Source organism: Pholcus phalangioides, unplaced genomic scaffold (genome assembly GCF_987345545.1).
Source record: "Pholcus phalangioides strain wild (caught in Gottingen) unplaced genomic scaffold, Ppha-v1.0 ptg000014l_1, whole genome shotgun sequence".
Classification (NCBI taxonomy): domain Eukaryota; kingdom Metazoa; phylum Arthropoda; class Arachnida; order Araneae; family Pholcidae; genus Pholcus; species Pholcus phalangioides.
The window spans coordinates 1814614-1828776 of NW_028301607.1; the positions used below are offsets into that span (position 1 = coordinate 1814614).

A 14163-nucleotide genomic window follows, 5' to 3' on the forward strand; every position below is an offset into this window, starting at 1 on the left:
TGTAATTGGACCTATACAAAAATCTCAGGCTATCTTAAAAATGTGGCATACTGCAATAATCCACGCACGATTGATGAGACTAACGTCACATTCAGCGTTCGAAATCATTGGTAGTCCTAGACCACTGAATCGGATCACCGAGAAAAACATTGTGGCGGTCCGGGGAGCCAGTAGCGAAAAACTTTGCAACGTTTATAAAACTTTTATAGTATAATCCCGGCCTAATCCGTTATTTTCTGTTAAAAGGTTCATATTCATTTAAAAAAAAACATTCGTAAACTATGATGTGCTCGAATTTTGAAAACCCCTGTATAAGAGGGAGCAAAAAAGGGAAGGAAAACAACATCCAACCTGTGACAACACAACTATTTTTACTCTGTTTATTCTAATACCCATGGATCTACGCACGAAATTCTTGCTGATATTTGCGGACAGGATTAAGGACTCGAACGGGATCAATAATAGCAACAGGTGGCTCGGCCACTCTGATCTTTACACGCGTCTTACTTTTATTCTTACCTTCAAGAATAGTCTGTACTGAGAACATGAAATCACTCGATCTTTCCGCGTGGATCGTTTTGTTCGTTGGTTCGGGTAAGTACGACCAAAACAAACTTTTATATATATTTAATGCTACGTAATAGATCAATATATAACCCGTATATCCTCAAACCGTATTGATCGCAACATCTCTGTGCCAATGTGATTACGTCTCTATCTCAGTAGTGACCAGTAAAATATTTATATAGCCTTATTGATGAATAATTCTTTTTTTTTTTCCTCTGGGGATATTGGGGCACATGCGCCGACCTGAACAGAAATGAAGTTTATCGGAGTCATAGCCCACTTGGGCCGTCTAACCGCTCTATCGGCTAAGAACAGTCTAGCAAAAGTCTGTGAAGGTGTATCTAATGTAAATCAGTAAATGTTTGTGTGCGTTGTGTATGGGAGAGGAAAAGATTTTGAATTAGTCGGGAAAAAACATGGTTTTTCCTTTTCAGAAAGAAAATGCCGCCATATAATCAATCTTTGTTTTGATTTTGCATTAGCTGGGAAAAAAGCTTAGGATGTGACATCATCTAGATTCGTTTCCGCTCGTACGGTTGTGAAGAAAAATTTCGAAAGATTACTTTTTTTAAAGTTTTCTAGATAAGTTAGATCACTCTTTGCACTTTTAACCTTCTAAGTAGGCTTTAAAATTTCGCTGATCCGCTTTATGACTTCCATAGTGGAAATCACTAAACCATCACTAAACAACTCTACAAAATGTCTTAAATTTTTTCCAGATGAATATTTTGTTTCTGTGCGATATAAGTGTCAGGTGCCCCCCTCAACACCGATAGTAATAATCCAGGATGGCTAAGAAATAGCTCAGGGGGTATGCACTGTTTGCCAATTTCAGTCGGAACCCACAGGCCACTATGTCATATTTAGGATTTAGGAATTGCTCTTGGCTTGTATTGTGTATTTTGGCTTGTCAGTATGCTTGATATATACTGACTCTCTGAGTCACAGCATAAAATTCACAGCATAGGATGTGAATTTTATTATCTTGTAATGACACGCCTCTTATAAACGTACACTCACACACCCAACTATCGCATACAAAGTTTCTTAACTTCTTAATCCAGTTCGTACGGAGCAGCATCAAGCAGAAAAGGTTATGTGAGTCATAAATACTCGGTACGCCCTGAGAAAATGTATCGACCTCAGTCAGTGAGCCGCCCTTGGCCCGCATAGTGTTTTCGATTTTAATTTTAGAATCCGGTTGCTGATTTTAATCGAAGAATTGTAACAGTTCCATTTGGTAGGTCGCGGAAGGGGTTCTACTACAGGATTGTTAGAACAAGATAAATTACCGTAGCTAGTTGACGCGAAGTACCGAGCATTAAGCTCTCGTCTTCTTCGTCTTGGTTTCTCTACTTAGGTAGAGATATTGATCAGTCAATGGCAAAATGGTTGCTTAAAAACAACCGCCAGTAATTTTTTTTAATTATATATAACCCTTTATATATAAAATTCTCACTAATACAAAACAATATCAATATACTGTCAACAGTTTTCAGGGGTTAAAACATCTTCTACCCCATCAGATTACACTTGCTTTCAAAAATAAATCTCGTCGATTGCAAATATTCTCAATATCTACAATATTAAACAATCAGTTTTTCACAAAGTGATGAACACAACATAAGTTTACAGCATATTTTGCAATATATTTCCATTTAGACAAAAAATAATATGTGTATACACGTGAAAACGCCAACGATGTCACCAAAACCATTCAATATGATTTCTAAACATTTGACAAACATATTTAAAAAATATATAATTATGAAATAGAAAAATAGAGTATAAGGTTACAAATGGTCATTAGAATTTACAGACCATCAATACACTCCTCAGAATCATATTACGTAACTCTTGAACATTTGACAATTATATTAGATTAAAAAATCTATGCTGATTAGGTCACATAACAAATACACACACACACATACATACAAATGCAATACACACGTACATACAATACAATACATACAAATACAACACACACAATATAAATTACAATTAGCGAGTTTTACTTATGTTAATTTACAAATGCAAATACAACGCCACAACAGGCAAATTGCCCAACGAGGTGGCTGACTTAAGAACATCATGGATCCCCGAGCCATTTTTTGGAGGCCCTACCTACTACTGCTACACCACACATGCACCCCGCCCCCGCGGAACCCCCAACGAATCGGTACATGCGGGAATGTGCGTGTACGTGTAGTGCAACCTGACGTAAAGTTTGTTTCTGTGTAATGCTTGTTATGTGTAGTGCTGTCATCTGCCCCCAGTTTTTCTAACTATGAGTGAAGTGTTATGATTGAATGATTTACCGTTGTAGGACTGTTGCTCTCTGTGGCGAGACTTTTTAACGGGGAGATCGGCTCGCATTTGCGCCTTGAAGTTGGGAACCACAGAAAACCAACTTCAGCCGACCACCACTGTGGGGTTCGAACCCGGATCCTCGCATCACGAGTCTGGCACTATAACCACTCGACCACAACAGCGGCAAAGTTACAATCAACAAATAACAACTGTTAAATTTGTGAGGTAAACTTGATAATTTAATTAATATTATTGCTTATAAAATATTAACTCATGTCATTTTAAATTTTTTTATTCGACAAATTGATCGAAATCCGGTTGCTGATTTAAATCGAAGAAATGAAAAAACATTTTTGACATGTGGCGGAAGGGCTCATACGTAATATAATACTGTACTGTGTAATGATTATTTTCAATATTTTCCTAGAAGGCACATTTTTACTGCTGAAATTTTATTTTTACCCGTTTGTTGGTCACTGAACGAAAACACCTAAGAAAGGCACCATTTTTTCATGGTGAATAAATTTACAAAAAATGAACATTTAGAGTCTAAGAATACGTCCGTGTACACAGAATTTTTTAGCTGCTCAAAAAAAAAATTCCCTATGTAAAATAATTCAGCATGTTATTTTATCATTCCGCAGATATAACGAAATTCTGTGAACAAAGAAACAGGTCTGCACAAGGGAAATAAAAGGCAATGAGCCACCTATCTGGAAAAAAAAAATTGAAGTGCACACTTTATGTAAAAACATAATTTCCCCCTGCTAGAGCCCCGCCAGCTCTACCATTGTAGGGTTCATAGTGCTCACCTAGTGCAGGTCACATAGTGCAGTATTGAGGATAGATGCTTGATTTCTTACTCTTACGAGATATTCATCGACAACTCAGATGAATGCCCTATGATTCATCAATGATTAGCATCAAGATTATTTCAGTTAAAGTCGTATGTTAAAGTTCTCTTGGGGGTGCCTTTCTTCTGGTGATGGTTAAAATCAAAGCACTCGATTCGTGAATATGCCTCCCAATAGGCTGACAGAGCCACATCTCCCATTTGAAAAAGTCTCTCCGCAGAGAACAGACACACCTACAACACGATACTGACAAAACATGAAAATTCAATCATTTTCCATCTTTACTTCAGAAAATGGAAGACAGATAGCAGAACGAACACGAAACAAGTGCAACTCCATTATATAAATACGTTACGCCCACACATACACTTAGAACACATTCCGGCAGTGCCGATTCGTTAGAAATTCCTTAGAGGAATGTATACGAGGTAAGGTGCATGTACGGTTTAGTAGTAGTAGTAGTAATAGACTCACGGGGCTTCAACCTCGTGAATCCTAACCATGGGTTCAACCGGTTATGGAGACCCACATGGCCCCACATCCTGCTGTAGCCCCCCCCCTCACCCCCAGTGTATTATGTGCCGACATTTTATATCACCACGAAATACATTGATAGTGCTTTAAAGTTCACAGAAATACACGAGAGTATGTTGTGCTCTTGGTACTAAATAACAAGTGCAATGTCCTCGTTACAGCGCTGATAACGCCGAGCGTTGCCGAAGAATGCGACGAGCCTCTGCTGAGGAAATTACTGGGCACGTGGTCGAAATCCATGAAATACGTAGTCGATAATGAGCGGTTCATGAATCTAGATGGCGTTGTGTCCATGACCATGCTGGTTGGTATGTGTTTAGAGAATGAAGTTTATTTTCCGATAAATGATTTTCAATAGATACAGCTTTAATTGTGTTTTCGGTAACTGATGTCTCTCTCATGTCCATTTTCAGACCAAATGAAGGTCCTCGAAAACCGTATCGATTGGGAAAATGTACCGAAAGATATCATCGATAACATCCGTAATATCCAGGTGTTATTTTTTTTACATAATTTACGAGATTTTTATTTTCTCAAAGACTTCAGATTGGGGCACAGAGACCCCAAACATTTTTCAGATCCAAAAAACTCCATAAACAACATACGTATATGAAAATATGCGCGCTGGTAAATCCTAGGTTTTACCAAGTCGAGTTGGTGAAAGCCCGAAATACGCTTGAAAACGTATACATTTCGGGCTTTTACCAAGCACTACGGTAAAAGCTGACATTTCGTAACTTTCATGAAAATTAGTAAAAATGTGAATTTTCTAATTTTTATAAATTTGAAAGCTTGTAATTTATTAATCACAACGATCCCGATTCTAATTAAAATTTTAATTAATTAACTAATTAGTCGTTCAAATTCGTCAAAATTAGTAAAATTTCAAATTTCTTAATTTTCATAAATTTGAAAGCTTGTCATTTATCAACCACAATGATCCTGGTGCTAATTAAGATCATAATTAATTAACTAACTAATCATTCAAATTCATCAAAATTAGTAAAATTGTGAATTTTTTAATTTTGATAAATTTGAAAGCTTGTAATTTAGTAATCACAATGATCCCGATGCTAATTAAAGTATAATTAATCAACTAATTAGTGCTTCAAATTCGTCAAAATTAGTAAAATTTTGAATTTTTATAAATTTGAAAGCTTGTAATTTATTAATGACAATGATATTGATGCTTGTCATAGTTTATTAACTAATTAGTCATTCAAATTCGTGCAAATCGGTATAATTGCGAATTTTCCAATTTTCATAAATCTCAAAAGATTTTATAGCTAGTCCCGGGGGGGGGGGGTTACCAGTTGCAATCTGTAAAACAAATGGTGGCCATGGTTCGATACGCTCGCGTGATATAAATTAGAGCTTGTCTTTGAATCACGTCCATCTTTGCCAGGCGCCGAGCAGAGGGGGTAGAAAATCAGATGGGAGCCCCAAGGGCAATCTGTCGATGCAGTACAGTTCTGTAGAGGGTGTTCCTCAGATTACGATGGTATCCCCACCCTGCACCCAATAATCGTCTGAAATGATCTAGCGTATTGATAGCTTTTCTAAGTAAGTAATGTGAGTGTGTAAGAAATATTAGCTTGTTGACGAACCATATTCCGAAAATTTTGAGACCTTTTTCGGCAAACTTAATTTGTTCCCCGTTAGTTTTCATAGCGGGACTCTTTTTCCTCTTGTTTTGCCAGAGAAATGATGACTTGGATGGTTCCACTTGCAGATCATTTTGTTGTAAACATTTGGAGATCTGTGTCAACGCAGCGTTGACAGAAGCTGTAATTTCAGTGGGTTCCTTAGCAGACATCAAGAGAAGGAAGTCATCGGCAAAGGCTTATGCTGTGATCCTCGAGGCCCACTGGAGTAGAAGTAATGAATCGAATGTAGTATTCCTAGAAAGCGGGTAGCTTTCTAGGATGAATCGTGTAGTATTCCTTCCGCCACATAAGCCCTGGGGGCAACCTCAAACCAACGTTTTGGATGCTGGTGTTGTACTTATATTAAGAGTGATCGGGTGCGCCCCGAGAAAATGTCCTCCAAAATTTTTCTTAGCTGAAGAGGAGTAGACATAATTCGAAGGCTATTAGTTATTACCTCATGAAGCACACAATTAAAAGCTCTCTTAATGTCGAGGGAGATAACGATGTGAGTAGATGTTCCTTCCTCCTATTCTCAATCTGTTCCATTAAATGAAGGGCATCATGTGTTGAGTGAGCCATACAAAAACCAAATTGAAAAGATGAAGGAGGCCGTCCTGGTCAACATAGTAGGAGAATCTTTGTATAAAAAGTTTTTCGAGCACTTTTCTTCTGTCCATCTTCAGGGTGATTCACAAATGATGGAAAAACTTCAAGAGGCGATAGTACACACCAACACAAACAATTGTCATCAAAGAATGCATGGTCTAACATGAAACGCAAACGCGGGAGCGCGTTTCGAAACGGCTGCTCCGCAAACATTAAAACGGCATTCCTGTTGAAAATTATCTGGAGATAAAGAACACCAATGTGTGTGCATGCAAATGTAACCTGGGAAAAAAGAAGAAACAGTACTCAAATCTGCGTCACAGTGAATAAAAGGCGCGGACTTCAGCCTTGTAAATTTATGCCAGCGTGCAACCGTTCTAACAGTTGTAACGTACTGGATAATGACGCACTTTAGTAATACTGAGTCCACGCCTTTTATTCACTGTGACGCAGATCTGCATACGATTTCTTTTTCTTCTCCAGGTTACATTTGCATGCATGAATGGTGTTATTTTTATTCCGATAAATTTCAACGGGAATGCCGTTTTAACGTTTGCGAAGCGGCCGTTTCGAAAGGCACTAGCGCGTTTACGTTTGATGTTAGATCATGCATTCTTTGATGACAATTGTTTGTATTGGGTGAACTATCACTTCTTAAAGTTTCTCCCATCTTTTCTGAATCACCTTGTATTATTCGTAAGACCTCATGTCCTTCAAATGGTGGCTATGCAAGAGGGCTGTTCAGATGGTTGTTTTGGATCGGTATTGATGCACACAACTCTGGGAAAAGGCTTGCCAGATGTTTCTCTGTTATAGCTTTTGGTGTGGAGATGGACTGCATTGGAAGTTGCATCTGCGTTCGCCTGGGTCGAAATACTGCCTTATAGGGCATACCATATTCCGTAGCAGCTTGCGTGCAGAGCCTATTCCAGGAGCTGGATTTGGTTTGTATTATTGCTCGTTTGAAAAGTGTTCGAGCCCTTCGAAAGAAGGCCATAGTGATTCAAGTCCAGCCATTTGAGATTGGCACATTCTAGGAGGAAAAGGGAGATTAAAAAGACAGCATCTAGCTGTCTTTTAACAGGGCCGGATTAAGATGTTTGGAGGCCCTGAGCACTTGAATGGTTTTGGTGTCCCCCACCACCCGGTTCTTACAAGTATATTTTACTCGACATTGAACCTATAAATAAATAAATGAAATTTTATACTTCCGAAGTAATTAATCTGAGGCAGAATTATAGTGTGAATATTTCTAAGCACGGGCATTGAAGGTGTTTCCCCCTTTTCGCTAACGCTTTTCTTTTCCTACTTTCAAAGGCTTTGATAATATCCGACGATGATGTCTCTCGCCGCTATTACTACGAAGGTTTTGACTGCTGGAAGATAAATCCAGGAAAGAACATTTAAGCGCCCTTGTGCGGACCTACGTCTTCTCACTTGCCGGGTGAGCGTACTAGACCACAAAACCAACGAATCCTCTTTGCTTGGAGCTTGTGTGCGCTGAATGGAGCCGTACATGGACAGCCAGACCTAACTCAGCCCGAAGCTCACAATTTCTGACATTGCCACGAGATGGTAATTTATCCGAAAATGATGTCACTCTCTGCTGCGAAAGTTTTGACAGCAGTCTGGCTGTCTATGTACGATCCCGTTCAGAGCACGCGAGCTGCAAGGAAAGAGGATTCGTTTACTTTGTAGTTCAGTGTGCTCACCCGGCAAGTAAGAGGAAGTGGGTTCAATTCCCCGCAAGGACAGTTGAATTTTCTTTTCTGGATTTATCTTAGCATCAGCCAGCTGTTAAAAAAAACCTTCGTGTGGATAGCGGAGAGTGACACATCATCATAGGAAAAACTAAACTGTCTCACGACGGTCCCATACGGCGGATAAGCTCGAACCGCTCCTGGGAGGGGGACAGTGCTAATAAGATAATGCCTCACGCGTGAGGCCTTTCAAAATATCCATAGTAAAGCACACTTTAAAAGAGCTTCAAAACTTCCCGTAGAGTAGATAACTGTCCGACAAAATTTAGCAATTTTGTTGTGAAAAAAAGAGTAAAAAGTTATTGATACAGGATAGTTCAGACAAGTGGTTTTGGCTGGCTTTTTTTTTTTCACACAAGATTTCTAGCAGTTCCAAAAATTGTGGAAAATAAAATTTAACAACTCCTACTCACTGCGCTTGGAACCCACGCTGCTTAAGCAATGACAATGATTTATAGAACATTTCTTTAAACCAACTTTGATTGGAAATTCGTTTAAAGATAATTAATAGGAATAAGATTTTTGGCTATTCGAAAAACACATTAGCTGGAACAATTACTATAAATTAAATTCAATAAATTTCCCAAAACAATCGTAATCAATCATTTTCAGAATTTGTAAATTACAGTTATTACGATTGAATATATCACAACACTATATAATAACATACTTTTTCCAAAATTTGCCGATTGGTTTTGGTTGTTCCCGAGATGAAAAATCCCGAAATGAGCTGTATAATTACTGTTTACTGCCTGATCATTAAAATATCTGGAACGTGTGCACTCGATGGCATTGAGAAAATTAGAAAACTTCATGAACTTGAATGACTAATTAGTTAATTAATTATGATCTTTATTACCACCAGGATCGTTGCGATTGATAAGTTACAAGCTTTCAAATTTATGAAAATTAAAAAATTCGCAATTTAACTAATTTTGATTAATTTGAACGACTAATTAGTTAATTAATTAAGATTTTAATTAGCATCGGGATCGTTGTGATTAATAAATGACAAGATTTCAAATTTATAAAAATTAGAAAAATTCACAATTTTACTCATTTTTACGAATTTTAATCACTAATTAGTTAATTAATTAATATTTTAATTAGCATCTGGATCGTTGTGATTACTAAATTACAAGCTTTCAAATTCATAAAAATCAGAAAATTCGCAATTTTACTCATTTTTACGAATTTTAATCACTAATTAGTTAATTAATTAATATTTTAATTAGCATCTGGATCGTTGTGATTACTAAATTACAAGCTTTCAAATTTATAAAAATCAGAAAATTCGCAATTTTACTAATTTTGACGAATTTGAACGACTAATTAGTTAATTAATTTTGATTTTAATTAGAATCGCGATCGTTGTGATTAATAAATGACAAGATTTCAAATTTATAAAAATTAGAAAAATTCACAATTTTACTCATTTTTACGAATTTTAATCACTAATTAGTTAATTAATTAATATTTTAATTAGCATCTGGATCGTTGTGATTACTAAATTACAAGCTTTCAAATTTATAAAAATCAGAAAATTCGCAATTTTACTAATTTTGACGAATTTGAACGACTAATTAGTTAATTAATTAAGATTTTAATTAGCATCGGGATCGTTGTGATTAATAAATCACAAGCTTTCAAATTTATAAAAATTAGAAAAATTCACAATTTCACTCATTTTTACGAATTTTAATCACTAATTAGTTAATTAATTAATATTTTAATTAGCATCTTGATCGTTGTGATTACTAAATTACAAGCTTTCAAATTTATAAAAATCAGAAAATTTGCAATTTTACTAATTTTGACGAATTTGAACGACTAATTAGTTAATTAATTAAGATTTAAATTAGCATCGGGATCGTTGTGATTAATAAATTACAAGCTTTCAAATTTATAAAAATTAGAAAATTCACAATTTTACTAATTTTCATGAAAGTTACGAAATGTCAGCTTTTACCGTAGTGCTTGGTAAAAGCCCGAAATGTATACGTTTTCAAGCGTATTTCGGGCTTTTACCAACTCGACTTGGTAAAAGCTAGGATTTACCGGTAAAACCTAGGTTTTACCACTCTTCGGGCTTTTACCGTAACATATATAATTTCACCATATGTTACGGTGAATGTGATAAATGCGGTTTTGGTAAGCATTTTGGTGTGATAAATTTATCACTTTTACCGGCGATTATGCATTGTACCCAAGTGTCGTTGGTAAATTTCTTAATTCCTCTATCTTACATGTATTGTGTCATTATATCAGGGTACGATCGTAAAATTTGTTATCATTATATCGGGGTCTAACTATTTTCATCACATATACTAGACTTATTTGGAATTTCTTATATTTATTTAATTCACCACTTACGCTAGGGTATTATGCATAATCACAGATGGAGGCGATAAATTTCAAGTATCTAATTCGCCAACGCACTTGGTTTTATACATAATCACTAGTAAAAGTGATAATGTTTACAGTATTTGACAAATTCGCCAACGGCGCTTAAATATTACGCATATCCAATGGTAAAAGTGAAAAATTTATCAAACATACCAAGATGATTGGTAAGTATGCATAATAACCGATTATTATACGATTTATAATATTTACCGTAACATATACAATGAAAAAAATAAAAAAAACAGGAAACTATACAGACTAATAAAATAAATAATTCCATAATTAGCGCAAGAACCTAATTCAGATTCGATGGAAGACATTTAATAAAATTATAATTTTTTGAAGTGAATAAAAATTATCTCAGAATAATTTCAAAGTCGACGAAAATTCTTTTTGTAAATAAATAAAAATTTGAAATGATTTATAATTTCAAAATTTTCGAGAAAAAAAATTATATTTTAATTTGAAAGAACTAATTTTAATACTTTCAATGAATTAACTAAGGTGCTGTGTGAATATGGGGGGGTCCACAAGTCCCAGTTTGACTTGTGGTTCTGGGACTGGGCTCCGTCAAGATGCCACTGTTTCCCTCACTTTTGCAGAGGCACTGATATGTTTGAGGCATCGAGCTTGTATTACTGGAGCGAGTATGACGTCAGCGGTTTTCGCCTTGGCAGTGCTGAGAACGTTATCCGCAACATGATTCGTCGGAAGATCACGTGACTCGGTGAATATCTCTCGGCACAATCTACATTATTTCCTTATGGCATAAATAGGAGTTTTTAAAACAATAAATGAAAGAATTAATTTCAGCATCGATGAGATAATTCCAAAATTAATGAAAGAGATAATTCCATTAAGTAATGAAAGAGATAATTCTATAAGTAGTGAAAGAAATAACAATACACATACAACGCCACATTGCCCAACGAGGTGGCTGACCCAAGAACATCATGGATCCCCGAGCCATTTTTTGGAGGCCCTACCTACTACTGCTACACCACACATGCACCCCGCCCACACACACCCCCCTTCCTTGCGGAACCCCCAACGAATCGGTATATGCGGGAATGTGCGTGTACGTGTAGTGAAACCTGACGTGAAGTTTTTTTTGTTGCTTGTTATGCTTGTTATGTGTAGTTCTGCCATCTGCCACCAGTTTTTCAAACTATGAGTGAAGTGTTATGATTGAATGATCTATCGTTGTAGGACTGTTGCTCTCTGTGGCGAGACTTTTTAACGGGGAGATCGGCTCGCATTTGCGCCTTGAAGTTGGGAACCACAGAAAACCAACTTCAGTCGACCACCACTGTGGGGTTCGAACCCGGATCCTCGCATCGCGAGTCCGTCACTATAACCACTCGACCACCACAGCGGTAATTAGCAAAGGAAATAATTCCAGAATTAATGAAGGATAATTCCCGCATTAATGAAAGAAATTTTTCAGCATTAATGAAATATATAATTTAATATTTTTTTCAAACTTTTTCATTTCAGAAATCAGCCGAAGACGTTCTCAGTAAAAGTAAGTCGCGGTTGAAAAAGGAAAAGCTGGAACAGTTTCAACGTAAGTACCGAATTATTGCATCTCACAATACAAAACAGTACCGGGCATGATTTTAATAAACAACTGTCAAGTAAGGTTTGCTTGTTGCACATCAGGCTTATGAGACGGTCACTGGAACTGAGACGTGCCAAATGTATGAGGGTGGGTGAGAATTCCTGGTACCAGTTAGTACTAGTTGCTATGGCCGTGAAAGCAAAGGTCCCATTGCTTCGCAAGTCAGTGCATGTCCTACGCAAAGAAGTCCTTCACCTGTGACAGATCTTCAACCTCAGTTTTCGAGGCTAACCTTCGTCGGTCCAGATGCTTTTTGAGAGAGACCGAACAAATGGAAGTCGCATAATGACAGATGTTGACTACGTGGATGTGTGATCGGTGATTCAGAGAAATTCGACAAGAAGATTGGTTGTTTGCTTGGCCACAACATCACCCAACATGCTCAACATTACAAGACGATTTTTCTTCCTGGCAATACCTCACAATATACCTCACACTTGACAGTAATTCCGTGTTCAAAGAATTCACTTAGCAGTGGTGCTAAGTCGTGGGTGGCTCCTGCAGAGGGCACCAAATTTTAATTCATTACTTTTATTTTGAATTTCATCAGATGAATTTGCCAAAATTAAAAAGACATATTTTCGTTAATATTTCGTGTCCCGTAAAACACTGGTTATATGGCTATTCCATATGTGGAATGGCGTTCGAAGGTTAAGCGCCCAACGCAATAGCCTTGGTGTTGTTAGAACATGGAAAGGGAGAAAATGGGTGGTTGTTTATACACAGGTTGTTAATACTCCTTCAGGGCTCATATCGTCATGAGCTTGATCAGTTGTTAGCTTGATACAGTTACTTACTTGGTCACTCATGCGGTCATTCATACGGCCACTCATTCATACAATCAGGGTGAATTGTCCAACTCATTTGATCACTCTTACGAACGCTCACTCGTACGCTCAGGACAGGCCAAATGTCTGGGGAGGGAGGGGGGTCTTTTTGCTTGCCTATTTTTTCAATTTTTAGTGCCTAAACTTCGGGTCTCTATTCGTGACTTATAAATTATATCATGATAATTATGTCTATAATGATAATTATGTCTATTATGATAATTATGTCTATCATAATTAATTATGCATTCATATTATCATATCATGTATATGTGTACAGCATATTATTCTCACATATTTGACACATAATTGGTCATTTCTGTGCTATAAACAGATTTTCTGAATTTTATAATGCGCTTCCTCAACATCTGGATATTTTTCATTCGTCTGTTACTGACTTTAGAAGATTTTTGCCGTGATTGCGTTGTATATATCTTTGTATAGAATTTTTGTATTTTGCGTAATTCTTTGTTACTTTTTATTTGTCTTTTGTGTACTTTATCATGTCGCTTTTTCTATTCTGTGCAAATTTTTATTTTTACTGCAAGCTGTAATTGGGTTTAAACCTGCAGCTTTGTTTTATAAATAAAATAAAAAAATAATTTGTGTGTGAGAATTGAATTTCCATTCATTGTGAATTGCAGTAGTCCCCAATTTCTGCCATTACCGGTTTTTCGGTAGCGAAAGGTGGAAACTTTAACGGCCTTTGACAATTATTTGGCTGTAATTGACAGCTTCACTTTACTTGACTTCATGAAAATACGGGAAATTGAAGATTCATATACGAGACATTGCCAATTACCAACAAAAAATTGTTCAATGCAAATATTTTTGCTAATTACATCCAAAAACTATGTCAAAGGCACAAGTGATGTTACCAATTACAGAAGGAAAAATTATTAAAGGTAAGTAAAGTTGCCAATAGCAACCAAAAAGTTGTCAAAGGCACATAAAGTTGCTAACTATCGCCAGGGCCGCAACTAGGGGTGAGCAGGCGGGTATCGTGCCCCGGGCGCTGAACCAAAG

The 14163-nt window shown here is 36.7% G+C and overlaps 1 protein-coding gene across 2 annotated transcripts in view; it reads left to right on the forward strand.

The window, feature by feature from the left end:
* The first annotated feature begins 459 nt into the window (after positions 1 to 459).
* The window catches only part of LOC149077906 (UPF0764 protein C16orf89 homolog), a 29336-nt gene continuing 15632 nt past the window's right edge, over positions 460 to 14163 (forward strand). Inside the window, exons 1-5 of one of the 2 annotated variants that reach the window (XM_089241506.1) lie at positions 501 to 594; positions 2897 to 3105; positions 4430 to 4576; positions 4682 to 4761; positions 12187 to 12256. In XM_089241506.1, the coding sequence (XP_089097632.1) occupies positions 4507 to 4576; positions 4682 to 4761; positions 12187 to 12256 (220 nt within the window). In that variant the 5' untranslated portion in view covers positions 501 to 594; positions 2897 to 3105; positions 4430 to 4506. Of the gene's footprint in view, positions 595 to 2896; positions 3106 to 4429; positions 4577 to 4681; positions 4762 to 12186; positions 12257 to 14163 lie in introns of both variants that reach the window. The other variant, XM_089241505.1, reaches the window with a different exon arrangement.